Source organism: Cyanistes caeruleus, chromosome 6 (assembly GCF_971803275.1).
Source record: "Cyanistes caeruleus chromosome 6, bCyaCae1.hap1.1, whole genome shotgun sequence".
In the NCBI taxonomy this organism is placed as follows: domain Eukaryota; kingdom Metazoa; phylum Chordata; class Aves; order Passeriformes; family Paridae; genus Cyanistes; species Cyanistes caeruleus.
Window position 1 is genome coordinate 19,023,070 of NC_141706.1, and position 14,638 is coordinate 19,037,707.

The following is a 14,638-nucleotide window of genomic DNA, read 5'->3' on the forward strand; positions in this document are numbered from 1 at the left end:
AGCTTTATTCCTGAATAGCACAATGCCTGTGGAATATAGTCTATTTTCTAAGCATTAACCAAATGTATCTATATAGAAAGCATTAAACTTGAAGAACAAGACCAATGGACTTTTATCCCAGCTGTATTCAGCAAAGTCACAGAATAGAATAACAGATATGCAGGAAAGCCATCTGCAGTCTTCAAATCTAACCTGTCGTTTCTAAACCAGGCATTATTTTTTGTGTTGGTGGTTTGGTTTTTGGGCTTGTTTTAGGTGTGTCAAAATATCATCCATCTGTTGGACAGGAATCTCTCTCTTTTACTGCAGGTTCTTTAAAGTCTCCCTGCAAAAATTATAGGATCATGGAATGGTTTGTGTTGGAAGGGACTTTAATGATAATTTAGTTCCAACTCCCCTGCCATGGGCAGGGACACCCTCAGCTACAGCAGTATGCTCAGAGCCCCATGCATTCCCAAGGATGGGGTGTCAAAAACTTCCCTGGGAAACTTGTTCCAATATCTCACCACCCTCAGAGAAAAGAATTTCTTCTGTATATAAATGCAGAAAATCACATAAATCTATGCAAACTCCAAAGGATATTGAACAAAAAAAACCAAAAACAACAAAAAAACCCCAAATAGATAAATAAGAAAAAAAAAAAAGAAAGAAGAAAGGAATTAGACATTTCAGAGAAATTACAGTGTTTATTTCTTCAGTAAGATAGTTTTAAAAATCCTAAACATAGGGAATATTCTGTGTAAGATCAGAGGGAAACAATACAGGTTCATGTTTCATTTGGAAGATTTTTAAACTATTTGATCTATTTCTCTCAGTAACAGCACCCCACTGGGTGCCAGGAATAAGCAAGAGGTGTGCAAGCAGAGAGCAAGGCATATGTCTGGTTACAGACATCTGCTTTCAGTGTTTCTATTGCAAAATAAAAGACAGAACCATGAGTAACCATGAGATGCTGAAATCTAGTATGGGATCCTCTGGACAGTGCTCCATATGTAACCCATCTTACTTCTGAGATTTTTTTTTTCATCTGGTTAGAAAAGAGAATTATAACATCTGACCCATCTCTTTACTCAAAAACTTAAATATTGATTTGTACATGCCAGAAAATTGCAATGAATAAATCACAGAACACAAATTTACTCTACAAATAATTTCTAATTACAAAGAAAATCATACTTCACAGCACAAGTGAGGTGGAAACTCACAGAATAAAATACTGGCTATAGTCCCTTCTCTCAACATTATAGCCACCTCAGAAATTTCCTAAACCAGCATGTTGTATGGAATTAATTTATCTGTGCTGTTGCCTCATTGACTGCCATTTGAATTTCCTTCCATGTCATTACACCAAAGGTGAATGTAGTCTTCTGTCTTTTCATATATTTTATTCCTTGTCAAAATATCATGGGAAGGCATTAAGCAGAGTGCTTTCCCACAGCACTGCAGCACTGACTAGAGGAGGCCAGAGGAAGGGAAAACATGCCTTTGGGAATTGGCAAAGAATACACTGGGACAGGTAAAAGCTTAGAAGATTTTGCAAGACTAGGAGCCATAGACTATGAGAAAATTTTTTTTTTGTTTGTAAGTACTGTTTTAAATAAAAATTTCAGACTAGAAATTAAAATTTAAACAATGTAAGTGCCTCAGAGAACCAGGCTCTAAAGCAGTCCCTTAATGGGATTCCAACACAGCCTTTATTTTTTAATGTGAAGAAGGGAAAGGATTTGTCATTAAACTTTAAAAATAATCAAAATAAAAATCCTTTTTGTTTTTGTGGGCTGACAGTGCTACTAAGCATGATTGTGTTCACTTCATGGGTGTCCATTGGTAAGGAGAACTTTCTTCTGTGTAACAGGGATTAGAGTAAAATTTAAGTTTGTCTTGTCTGTTCAGCAATCTATATTTTTCCAATCAAGTGTGCATAATGTCATATCTGAAGTATCTGCACTTTAATAATTATATCTCAACTATCAGCATTTGTGCAAACTCTTAAGAACTTACTGTTTGTTTTTTTAATATGAAATATTTTTGAATATGAAATAAGAAATGTGATGCGAGAAAACTGTATTAAATGGATGTGATCTGAAAGACTAATAATTGCTATCTTTTCTATTGTTTGATGTGGGAAGTATAAGAAATACTTTTAGCACCACAATGAAAAATTTTACATGAGACAGTGACCCAAAATTCAACAAAGCCCTCCAGAAAACAGAAACACCAAAATCTTCTATAATGCAGAGAAACAGAGACATTATGTATTCTTTAGTTTCCTTTTTTTTCAGTCTTACTCAGTAGCTGGTCACTGTATTAAGTCAGAATCATGTAGAATATAAACAGGGGATGCTGCTGTGGAGGAAACAAGTACATTTGTAAAGGACAAACAGACTCTAGGAAATCTTGGAGGAAATTTTGGCACTGGAGGCCCTAAACTGCAAGATGAAATCAGTTAACACTGTTAATACAGTAAGGTACCTCTTAAACTGAACCTGCAGTCCTTGCTATTACTTCTGTGTCAGTAATGAATAGTAAATGAAAATAAATATAGAAGAAATGTTCCTTGATCCACACAGGGTTTAATATGTGCTGATTAGTATGTATTTCCAACAACAAAATTATGGCTTTATACTCATCACTGGTGGACCTTGTTCCTGCAATATTGCTACTTATTGTGGTAATGAAAGTAGTTTGAAAGTTGAATCTTTAAGTGAATGTACTGTGGTGTACACTCTGCATAGTTCCCATAAATTTAGCACACAGGAATTTATTTCAACAGCTGCAGCTTTCAGTAGTTCATCAGTTTTGTTTTGCATGAACGTAATTTACCTTTCAGCCACCAAAGGCTTACAGTGCAGGTCTTGTATTGAAACAAAACTAGTACTGTGGCAGCTCTCACTTCATCCTATTGGAGGGTGGGAGAACCCTCATATTTATTCCAAAGTTTTCCAAGCAGTTAAACTCAGACACGGATGTAGATATCTGCACTTTTTTTAGAGTAGTGTTAACATTCTGGTGGCACAGGGCTAGTAAAATTACATTTTCACTGATGCAGCTGTAATTATTTCTGTAATACAAGGATGCATAGTCTCTTCCTTTTTCACATCTTAAAAAAAGAAACCTTGGGAAGAAGGAAGGGTATTGAAATGCTGTCATATTGTATAGTCCCAGTTCTAAGGGAATGAGAAATGCTGTGTCTTAAATGAAGTAAATCACTGCATCTCTGGGATTCTCCCATCCATTGGAAATAGCCACAAAAGAAGGTGAAGACAGACATTTCAGAATTTGAAAATGCCAAGATTTGCAATGTTGTTTGGATTTATTGGTCTTCAGGAAGAATGACCATTTCATTAGAGGAAATTTTACCTTACCAAAGCATAGAGAATTTAGCCAACTTTCTGCTATCCATTTTACTTTCTTTTATAAAATATGGGCCAGCCTGGCCCTTGTTGAAGTCATTGGGATTTTTGGCATGGGTTTCAAGATGAATCACCAGTGGGTCCCAAGCAGAGATGACAGAAAAGTCACACTCCCTCTTAGAGTACAATTCAGATCAAATGCTGTGAGCTTCAGGGGTATATTTCCTGATGCTCTCATCATGCGTTAGGCACTTCTGTTCACAATAACCAGCTTCTTCTTTAGTCAATTTTACAGCTTCAGTTGTGTTTTAAAGAGGAAATCTAATACTAACCATGGAATCCTGTCAGGAGTTCAGTAAATCAAGTGACTTTTTATGGCATTTTACAAGAAAGAAAAGTATTTAGGTAAACTGACAAGTCCAGGAATAGGAGACTCCAGCTTGGTGCACGTTATGAATCACAGACTACTACCTCTACTGGGATTGAGAGAGCATCTCCAATCCAAGATGAATTCAAACCAGTTCACAGGGATCCTCAAGATCTTGCTACAAAGGGAAGCCAAAATGCTGACAGCTTTATTAGAGTTTGTAAATCAGAATAAGATCCAATTCATTTTAAGTCTTTAACAGTACCTTTCAATATGAATGCAATTCCCTTTAAGATACTGTTGCAATTCTTAAAAAGTACTACATCTTGCTGAAATGTAAAAGGGTTTTATATTTTCATTAGAAACGTATCTTGGCAGCTGGGCTAAAATATGCCTCTTCAAATAAGTTTTCCTACAATTTCAACTGAGTTCCAACACCTTTTTGTCCATTCAGAAGTGTTATAAACCTTGATATTAAAGTGTTCAGGATCATCTAAGAGGAGTTATCATGACTTCATGTTGTGAGATCTTGCTGTGGTTTAACCCCAGCTATCAACCAAGGCCTTCACAGCCACTCTCTCACTCCCCCACTGGTGACACTAGGGACAGAATTGGAAGGGTAAAAGCTGCAAAACTCATGGGTTGAGTTAAAGGCAGTTTAATAGGGAAAGTAAAAGCTGCTCACACAAACAAAGCAAAACAAGGAATTAATCCTTGGGAATTAACCCATGGGAAGCAAGGAGTGTTCAACTGTCTCCAGGAGAGCCTGTCCCCATCGCAGTAACAATGACTTGGTGTCATGGTTTTAAAGCAGTAACTAAAAAATGACTAGAAAACTTACTTATTTCTTGCTGTGAGATATGGATTAGAACAAGAGCAAAACAGGCTTAAAATTTAAAAGGAATAAAGAAAGTTTACTAACAAAACTACAAGACTAAGAACACCAGAATAAACCTCTAGAAAACCCCCTTTACTCTCACTACTCAACTATTCTCTTGTTTACATGACAACATAGAGATGAAAAACTTTGGAACTTCAGTGTTTAAAACAGTCCCAATTCCTGCTAGAGTATTTTCATCAGTCTTTGTAAAGAAACAGAAGTCCTCTTCTGCTAATCTATGTAGTTTCTCACAAGAAAACTATTTCTATTTCTCTGATGCCAGCTGCCTGGAAATCTGTCATCAGATTTTCTCCTCCCATTTCACATCACTCAGGGATGTGTTATGGGCCATGAATCTAGGGATGTCATTTTTAAAGATGAGTTATTCAAAGGCAAAAGTTCTCTTCATCTGTCTCTGTGAGCTTCTCTGGAAACAGAAGTTTTCTTTTTGCCTCAAGCAGCCTCAAGTCTTCAACTATTACTTCTCCCTTTCTGTTCTAGCACCTCACTGTATCACAGTTACCACACCTTTTGCTCAAAATCCAAGCTTTGAACACTCTATTCCTTCCAAGATACTTTGTCATGAGTTAAAGGAGTTTTTTCACAACACTATTGTCCATTTCCATAGCTTTAACAGAAAAATATTTCAGCTTAATTAAAGCATCTCCTTATTCTCTACCTCTTCTGAAGCTTAATTCTTTTCTTTACTGTCTCTAATAGTTTATAAAGTCTCTTTACATGTTGATTACTCTCTTTTTCTTTCTCTGGAAAAAAGGATTAATCTGCAGGTCTCATCTGGGTAATGAAAAGGTTAAAATCTTGCCCAGGCTTTGTAGATGGTTCTGTGATCTCTGCTGGAGCAGCGGCTGGAGCTGTCTGCAATGGAAGATTCTTCATGGCTGCTCTGGAGAGTGTGGTCACTGTCTCAGCCTGCCGCAGGTCAAGAGGTTTTTTCCTTTCTTTACTCAGCAGTCTCTGGTGAATTCAGTCACAGCAAAAACTGCAGCCGAGCCAGGGACCGGCCTGGCCTGGCCAGAGCCCGGGGAAAGCCCCACAGGCCCCATCTCCCAGCCAGGAGTCGCAGCAGGCCCAGCCCAGCCCCTGCCCGGGCCGCATGGCCTGGACAGGGAACGGGAGGCCAGCTGGAGCTCTGGTACCTTTCACAGCCAGGGAACAAAGAGACAAAGAAATTCTCAGGCTTAGGTCTTAAGGTGGTGTTCACAGGTTGGTCTCACTTTTCAATGGTAAAAATTGCTGTCAGTTCTTAGAAATGGCCAGTTGTTGGCTAGGAGAAAAACTCCCATCAGCCGCCAGAAGTTTTAACTTCCTTAAAGTTAAAATTCTCTTTGTTTTCTTAAATGCCAATCTATCACACTTGGGAAGTCATACACCATCATTCAAAATGTCCCTTATTTCTCCTCCTTCCACCCAGCTGATATACTGGGCATGATATCAGATGGTCTGGATCCCTTTGGTCATCTGGGTCACCTGTCCCAGCTGTGTCTCCTCTCATTCTCCCAGGCACCCCAAATTTCCTTACCAGTGCAGCAGCACAGAAAGGAGAAAAGGCCTTGACTCTGTGAGCGGTGTTCAGCAACAACAAAAACATCCCTATATTATCAACCCTGTGTTCAGCACAAATCCCAAACACAGCCTCATACCAGCCACTGTGAAGAAAATTAGCTACTCCAGCTGTAACCAGCACAGACCTTTATGTATAAAAATTAGAGTTAAAACATTATATTCTTTCTATGTACCAGGTTCTTTCAATGGACATTGTGGAATTTAGCCTAAGCAATCTTCTATGAACTGTAAGGAATGCATACATCAGAGATAACTCTAGAAATATTTATGGTCTATTCTCTTTCCATTGTGCATGAACACATACATATATGTATAAAAAAACCCTGTTGATCTTTCACTGTTTGTGACCAGGCAAGGACTGCAAAGTCAATGCTGTATGGACCCTTCTGGATTAAATGCTTACTATACATCCATATGTAAGTAAGGGATAGAGATACACTTAAATTAATATTCTACATAAACTCACTTAGGTCTGTATATTTCTTGCATTTTAATTTAAAAAAACACCTGAAACAGTTTTCAAGCAAAATTCACATATGTCTTTTCTTGTCTCTGTCACATAAATGTCATGATAGGGTCACATAACAAATCAGTTTTTTAAAATGAAACAGGATAAATATTTTAAAATATAAAATAATATGAAGTATGTTTTGATGTTGCAATAATGTAAGAAGTCAATATGCTTTTTATGTCATCAGAGAAAGGATTATGTGCTCTCCCAAATATTTAGAACATGAATAATTCAAATAATTTTTAAAACATGATTTACTACCAGATTTACTGCTCTAGCAAGGAAGAGGGACTCTTTCATCAAGACTGCTTCTTTTAGGTTGTTAAAATGTAGTGAGTCTTTATAATATTACTGGAATGAAAAGAAAGTTGTCTCTCATGAAGCATAAAGTATACTTAGTTAAGTATCTTATCTAAGTTATTCTATTAAATGTCCCATAGACACAGAGGACTACTTTAAGCTCATCAAAGTTGTGATTGATACAATAAAAAACAGAGGTTCAGGCTGAATCAGAGCAGGTTCATTGGGACAGGAGATGTTCTTCACTGCACCCAGTCACACAAGTTCTTTAACACCTGAGATGTTCCTCTCTCTGTGTCCTTTGCCATTCCTTTTGTATCCCCATCTGCCTCCTGCTTCACCAATTGTTTCATGTCTTCTTCATTTTCCAGAAATGTGAAATGCACTGCAAATAACATCCATCATGACCCAATATTATCTTAAGCCAGCATCTTAATAGAATACACAGCAGGGTTTTTTTTAATTTTTTTTATAAGAAAATAGGAGCTACATTGCAACATTATGTACAACATCAGAAGGAAGTTGCAGGTTTTCTTAAATTCTTTTTTGTATGCTGAAGTGGCAGGAGCAGCAGCTGACAAAGTGGGCTGCTTCACGTACCCTCTAAGCCCCGCCTTGTCCTGTTCTTCCACAGCCAAATTAGCTACCAAACTAACTTTTAACCAAGGCTTTTCATCAAGTAATAATGGTCAAAGAATTAAAGTCAGATTGACAGTTGCTGACCTCTTTATTCATAAATAAATCCTAATTATTCTAGGGTTACAGCTCATTTATATAAAATCATCGTTCTGTACTAAACAGGGCATTTACAACTAGAACAATATTTTTCTGATTGTATGGAAAATGAAATTAATCATAAGTTTAGAAGAAGAGAAGTGGATAATGGAGATGACAGTTATAGACCTACCAAAAAACATTCACTATTAGGCAGTGAAAACAATAAATATTATTTTTTCTCAACAGTTTTCTGTAACAAGATGCTTCCTTCAGGTTTCCCAAAATAAATCAACAAGTTATTTGGACCAGTGTATTTCACTTTATGTTCAATGAAACATTCCTTTAAAATATTCAGTGGAAACCACCTAAAATCCCATCAGTCAATATGAGGATGTTAGTTTGTATTCTCAGAAACAAAACCAATGGAGGGAACACCAAATCCATTTTCCTGCCACTTCCTCCAATTCTCTGCTGGGAGATAACATTAAAACTGGTCTTAAAACTACTTTTCTGTCCTTCTTTTTCTGCCACAGAAGTCTCAAAACTTGCCATTTTTAAGAGGTACAGGCAAAGTTCTGCTGAACCCTCTCCCATAATATCCCTTTAACCCTCTACAGATTAATTTGCCTCCGCAAACTATTCTGAAGCCACTCTAGTTCGTGCTACATACCAAACTACTGTCAGCAGCCTAAGAAGAACTCTCATTTTTCACATTTTCATTTTTGATAGAATATAGCTGAGCTTAAAATCAAGTTCTCTATGGAATCTAATGAGAAGCTTTTGATTAAACAAATACTCTGTTTAAAAATTAATGCTTTTCAATAAATAACCATCCTATTGAATACTTCTAATAGGAACTTTCAAATGAGAAAAATGTTTTCATTTGTAAATTTAGTTTTTTTCTGTATAGCATTCAACTGTCAGCAAGCCCATTCATCACAGAAATTCAAGTTATCATCTATAAATGCTACAAACATTACTATTTTTCTTCATTTCCATCCAAGTTTTGCACAAGGGTTAAAAGAATTTTTTCCAGCTCGGGTAGAAGCTTTTTCTGTTTTGTTTTCTTCATATAGTCTAGATAGCTAGTAATTGTTGACATTTGCAATTTAATTTGATGTATTCAAGGAGAAATGCAGTCAAATCTTCTGTCTCCTGGGTTTGTTACACAGTTTATTCCTTACAAATGGCTTGTCTTCATCTGCATGATGACCAACATATTCCCATTTAACTTTAAATTTATAGGCAGAAAATTGTTATATTTGTCTGTCTGTCATCATGTCACCTTCTTTTTCTTTTTGGTATTACTATTGCCTGAAAACTTGCATGACACTTCTGCTAACTTAAAGTCCAAAGTGTAATCAACCCAGCTGAGGCTGGATCTGTCATCTAGCCCATAGCAAAGGACATAGTTAAGGTCCCTTTCTGATCTTACTTTTAATGAGTATTAATGGCTGCACACACACTGCTCACTCCCCGGTAAACAAGAGGCTATAATTTCATATCCACTGGCTGGGGTGTAATTAACAACAGAAAGCAAGGCCCAGTGTGGTATCAGAAAAAGCCTGAAGTGAGCAGTGTGCTCTTTCAGGCACTTCCATTCAGTGCCCCAAGCAGCTCCAACCACCAACTAAATTATTACAAAAGTCCCCAAAGCACGTTCAGAAGACATGAGCATCTAAATCTGATTGACAACGACTTCTTTTGCACTGAAGCTTTCATAAATTTTTTCCCTAATGGTCATTTTTGAGGTTTCTTCATTGTTTTTCAGAGGAATATCTCTGCTGTCTATACATGAGTTTTCCATGTGTACTTACAAAAACCCATAAATTTTCATTCTAATAGCAGACCTATAATTTGCTTACTACATTTTCAGTGAAGCCTCATGGCTTTCTGAAAGAACCAGGACTTTGGGACTGCATTGGACAGACTGAAAGCTTTGTTTTAGACATCAAAACAGTAAGAAAATGTGAGCCATCATGAGTGAAAAATTGGATTTTCCTACTTGGAAAATTCTTCCAAAATTAACTTCAGTGTTGTTTCCATGTCTCCTATGAAATGCATAAGGAAAATCCATGACCTTCCTTTGCCTGAAATTCATTTGAAAAATCTAAAAGTCCACCCCGCTTATCCACATTCAGCATAAAACCCATAAGATCAAACAATTAGAATGGAATGTCAAATGCATGTGTTTGCTAAATGAATATAAATGTAACCTGATTGTCTCCTCCTTCCTGTTTGGATCTTGACTGTGTAAATAGTGCTTCGATCAGGGCATGAAATGTGCCAATTTCATCCTGCCTTTAGTGAAATCATCACAATCCTACCAACTTAAACAGTAAGAAAAGGTGCATTATTTATTGTTTCCTTACTTCGTGTTTTACTCTTTCAGTGTGACACTACTAACAGTACAATTGTGTGTTATCTCACACAAACCCGACTGCTAAAGACTAAAGGACTTGTGCACTTATAATTGCCTTAAAGGCATTTTTATTTCATGCTTATAAAAGATTACCTTGCCTTTGAAACTTCACTATACAAGGTTATTTATTTACAGTGTAATTTAAAATTAAATTATATTTGCATATGAAAATGCAGTATGGGTGAGGGTTAAAAAACTGGCAAGTAAATCCTAGTGCATTCAGAGGTGGAAATTATTATCCATTTATCCATAATGATTAACAGTTAAAATGCACTCTGCTGTTCCCTGTGTCTCAGGAAGAACAGAAGCTTTTGTTTTCCTGAAATAAAAGCCACATCTTTTTTTACAGTAATGCCTTAAAGGGGGGGTGGGGGGGTGGGGGGGGTGGGGCACATGACTCTCATGGCAAAAAGCCAAAGAAATTTAAAAGGCATCCATCACATATTAAATAGTTAGTTCAATCCATGAGCCTTGTTTGTGATTTACAGCAATAAAGGTTAAAAAAATAAGAAATTATACTTTTCTGATATGTACTAACTTGCAGAGAGTATTGCAGAGGGGATACTTCAATAGTCACCTCAGAAATTCTCAGTCCTGAAAAAAGAACATGGCAAGTCATTTCAAAGGCGGGGACAGCCTTGACAAGATGGCTCAGCATCACCTATTTTCGTGACAATATTTTTTTGGTTGGCCAATATGCAAGAAGAAACAAAAAAAAGTAGCCTGAAAAATGTAACCAGATGACTTTGGAAGCATTTAACCACCCACAAGAAAAACAAAAAATCCCATTACAAGTAAAAAATGAAATAGCAGACAATGTTAGGACACGTACATTTGCCCAACTGTTGATATACAAATTTCTTGGCACCAGCAAGGAATAGAGGATGGGTTTGACCTTGGTTTTTTGGGTTGGTTTTTTTTGTTGCATTTTTTTTTTTTAATAAAGATTTTTGTCTCTTTTTTATTTAGGTTTCACACTTTTCCTGGGGCCTCTGGGCTCCTGTCCAGGCTGAGATACTTCACAATTGACTTTCATTTTCTGAGGTAAGTGATCTGCCACTTTCAGAGCAGTTATAGGAGGGGTCAAGAGTGAGGTGGTGCGGTATGGCCTCACTCTGGCTCCTGCCTCTCTGACATTGTACATGCTAATGCAATGTGAAGTAGCACGTCTAAATAGCCTGTCAAACTTTTTTGATGTTAGCAAATCCACAGATGGGATTCATTTCCACACTGTTCAAAAAACGTAAACGATACAAGGACATTAAAGAGCATTAAACTACTTGATGACACTTTGGTCACATTAATGAAAACTGGCATTTATAAACTACTAGAAAAAGTTGTGGGGCTGAGGGGAGAGAAGAAAAAGAGAGAGGAAAGGAGAAGCAAGGAAGGGAAAAGGAATTGAAATCAATCACCAAAAAAAAAAACCACAAAACAACCAAAAACAAACCCCAAAGGGACCTGGACAGTCTCTGGACATTATCAAAGAAATTAAGACCTTTAAACAAAATAAAACCCTGAGTGAAATTTTCCCTACATGTGTGCATATATACATGTATTTGTGCTGTTTAGGTGTAAAGGTTGTGCCCAAGGACCCAAATAGGAAGCATAACAGCCTGTTTAGGTCTACATTTATATCTATTCATTCATAAGTGGTTAATAGCTTCCTTCTTATGGTATCCCACCAATGCCATGACCACGGTGGTGTGGAATATAAGTGTATCAAAACCCAGCCTCACCACTTAGCTCAGGCCTAATTTGGCATTCAGTGGCCTGTATGAAAACACCTCCCATGTCATCCAAGAGCATTAGGTTAGCCTGTAACATCTTCAGCATGCAGATCAAGTGGGTAAGAGCTAATGGCAAAAAAACCCATGCTTGACTGTGGAAATTTCTGAGATCCATTTCTGCTATTTCCACTACCTGGTAGGCACACTTGGAAAAGGATTGGGAGTTAAATAGCTGATGGTTGCTGTGCTAGAGCAGCAGAGGCCTTGGAGCTGGATGCACCAACATGCCAGGCTGGCTGGAAAGGAGGGCAGACGGGAGACGTGCCGCACTGGCTGTGCTGCTGCCGCTTGCAGCCGCAGCATTTTTTTTTTTTTTCCAGCATTTGTGGTTACATTAATTGTTAATGACAAAGGCAACCTTCACTCTGTGTGGTTTCCTGCCCATATTTGGATCCTTTACAAGGCCCCCCTTTTTTCTTCCTCTCCTCCCCCCTCCCATCATCCCTTCCCTTTCTCTGATAGGAAATGCAACCCGAGATGTGCAAAAAAACAGTGTGCATATTGTCATTTAATTGGCCCCTTGCTCAGGCGCATCGGGCCTCAGCGCGTGTGCTGTAGGGTGTCTGCTCCACAACAGGAAAGAATAAACCCAGACTCAAATCATAGGAAATTCATCAAATATGCTTCTTAGAGTTCTGTCTTTCAAGGTCTGTTTCCCTGCCATATGATCTCTATAAACCAAATTACTGCTGGCCTGAGTACAAGACTGGAGGCGCCTGGGGCTAACATATAATGAATGCCAAATGCATGTGACAATAGACTGATCATGGAGAAGAATTGAAAATTTTTTTAAGTAGTTCTTTTATTTCATTTATAAAAAGCAAACTGACTACACTTAATACATTTAAAAGGAGCCAATCACTTCCCTGCAGTTCCAGACCTGCATAACAAATGGTTTTTATCAAGCCAATTAAGCAGCAAGGACACAAGATACTTTTGAATAAAGTAGAAAATATAAAATAAATTTAAAATACCTCATTCTAGTTTGGGAGGAATGTATACATTATTGAATCAGCTCAATTTTTCCTTTTACAAGCCTTTGCACATAAATATTCTACCTAGCAAGAAGGTAAACTCCTTCTGCTGGGAATACATAATCTCAGACTTACTGAATCTTAAAAATGTAAGAAAGCTGCTTAAAAGCTAGAGTGATGTAAGATGAATTATTTTTATTAATTTGTGCAATTAGCAGTCAACCAGAAATTTTTATCCCTGTGTTTCCAATTATTCTAAATAACCTAACAAGTTCAAGTATTGCTTTGCAGGATCACAGGAAATGTGAAATCTCCAGAAGAAAATATATTATACTCTCTAATACAGACAGAGAGTAATTAATAATGCTTTTTAGGTTTTTGAAAATATTGCACTTAGAATTGCAAGTCAACTAACGGACAGTCCAAATGCTTCCATATTCAGATATCAGCAGTCAGAATTACAAAAATGTAATAATGCATACATATTAATAGATCACATTTTGTCCTCTGGGGAGTATATATTTTAAAAAGGCTAAGGCAGCAATAGTAGCTTTTCAGAAAACTCTAAATGCTATAATTGTTTTATATGAATTACAATGCTCATATTAATGAATGTTTTGTATATGTAAATATTTGATAAATACAGAGCAAGAAAAAAATAACCCATCTTTTAAGCTGACATATAAAAAAAAAAAAAAGCCAAATACATTGCAGTTTGAAGGTTTGGAACCGGTTAAGTACAAGATTATTTTAACCACATTTCAATGAGGAACGTGAAATATGGCCCATGAAGTCATGCAATTCAGCAGAACATTTTTTTCCCCTTCCTTCTTTTTTATAATCTGGTTAAACAGAAACAAAAGCCAAATTTCCAGTATACCTCTTTATTCAAATTTTAATCAAAGTTTTTAAGAAAGCCACCTGTAGCTAATAAAAAGTTTCATCCCTGGGTCACTCTGTTGAAAGAATCAAAACAAACATTGACCCACTCTTGGTAGCAGTAGCTGTGTTGGACATTGCAAGAACACATACGGTCACTAAGGATTCAGTCCTCATTCTGAGAAGCTTCTGAAGAGATGAGAATAAAAGGGGAAAGTACTGCTTGCAGGAACAGGACTGTAATTTTGAAACCTAAATCTAATATCACTTTTTTAGATGGAGTAGAGCAGAATTCATTTTCATAGGTATTGGTTATAACTCTGTTGCTTCTGTTTTTCTGTCAGTGTAAATCATTTGGAAATAGCTTCAGTAACATTATTTACAAATAACTGATATGGAGTTACCAGCATGAAATGTGGATCAGTGGTAGAATATCTATTTGTAGTGTTCTTTCAAAACCCTGTGAAAAATGTTTGCTTTGGTGTGTGACAGCAAAGAAAAAACTTTCAAAAGTAACAAAGCAACAAAACTGCACTATGTATATTCAAGGTGAACAATTGGAGAATTATTTTAAAATCACTTCTAGGTATTTATTCCTGCCCCTAAAATATCATTAGGCTGGTCAAAAAAAAAGGGGCCAGCAAGATATTAGCTTGTATAGAAAATATGCCAAGTACTTCTTTCTGATTCTTTATGCAGGATGTCAAATACCTGTACACAAAAGACAAGTCACTCTTGACTATAGTGACAGCCATACATGATTCACATTCTTCCTATTTCCCACACAAACATTTATATACCAAAAAAAATAAAAAAAAGAGAAAATTATTATCAGTGAGGAAGTTATATAAAATAATGCAA

General features: G+C 36.8%; 1 protein-coding gene across 6 annotated transcripts in view; it reads left to right on the plus strand.

The window, feature by feature from the left end:
• Positions 1 to 14,638, plus strand: part of LOC111930828 (uncharacterized) — a 51,202-nt gene that overhangs the window by 579 nt on the left and 35,985 nt on the right. For 3 of the 6 annotated variants that reach the window (XR_015287971.1, XR_015287972.1, XM_086892865.1), the window contains exons 1-2: positions 5,339 to 5,539; positions 11,104 to 11,178. Coding sequence is in view for 2 of the 6 variants with exons in the window: in XM_086892865.1 (XP_086748991.1) it covers positions 5,403 to 5,539; positions 11,104 to 11,178 (212 nt within the window). In the remaining 4 variants the exon portion in view is untranslated. Of the gene's footprint in view, positions 1 to 5,338; positions 5,540 to 5,634; positions 5,825 to 6,541; positions 6,601 to 11,103; positions 11,179 to 14,638 lie in introns of those variants that run through there. The other 3 variants (XR_015287973.1, XM_086892867.1, XR_015287974.1) reach the window with 3 other exon arrangements.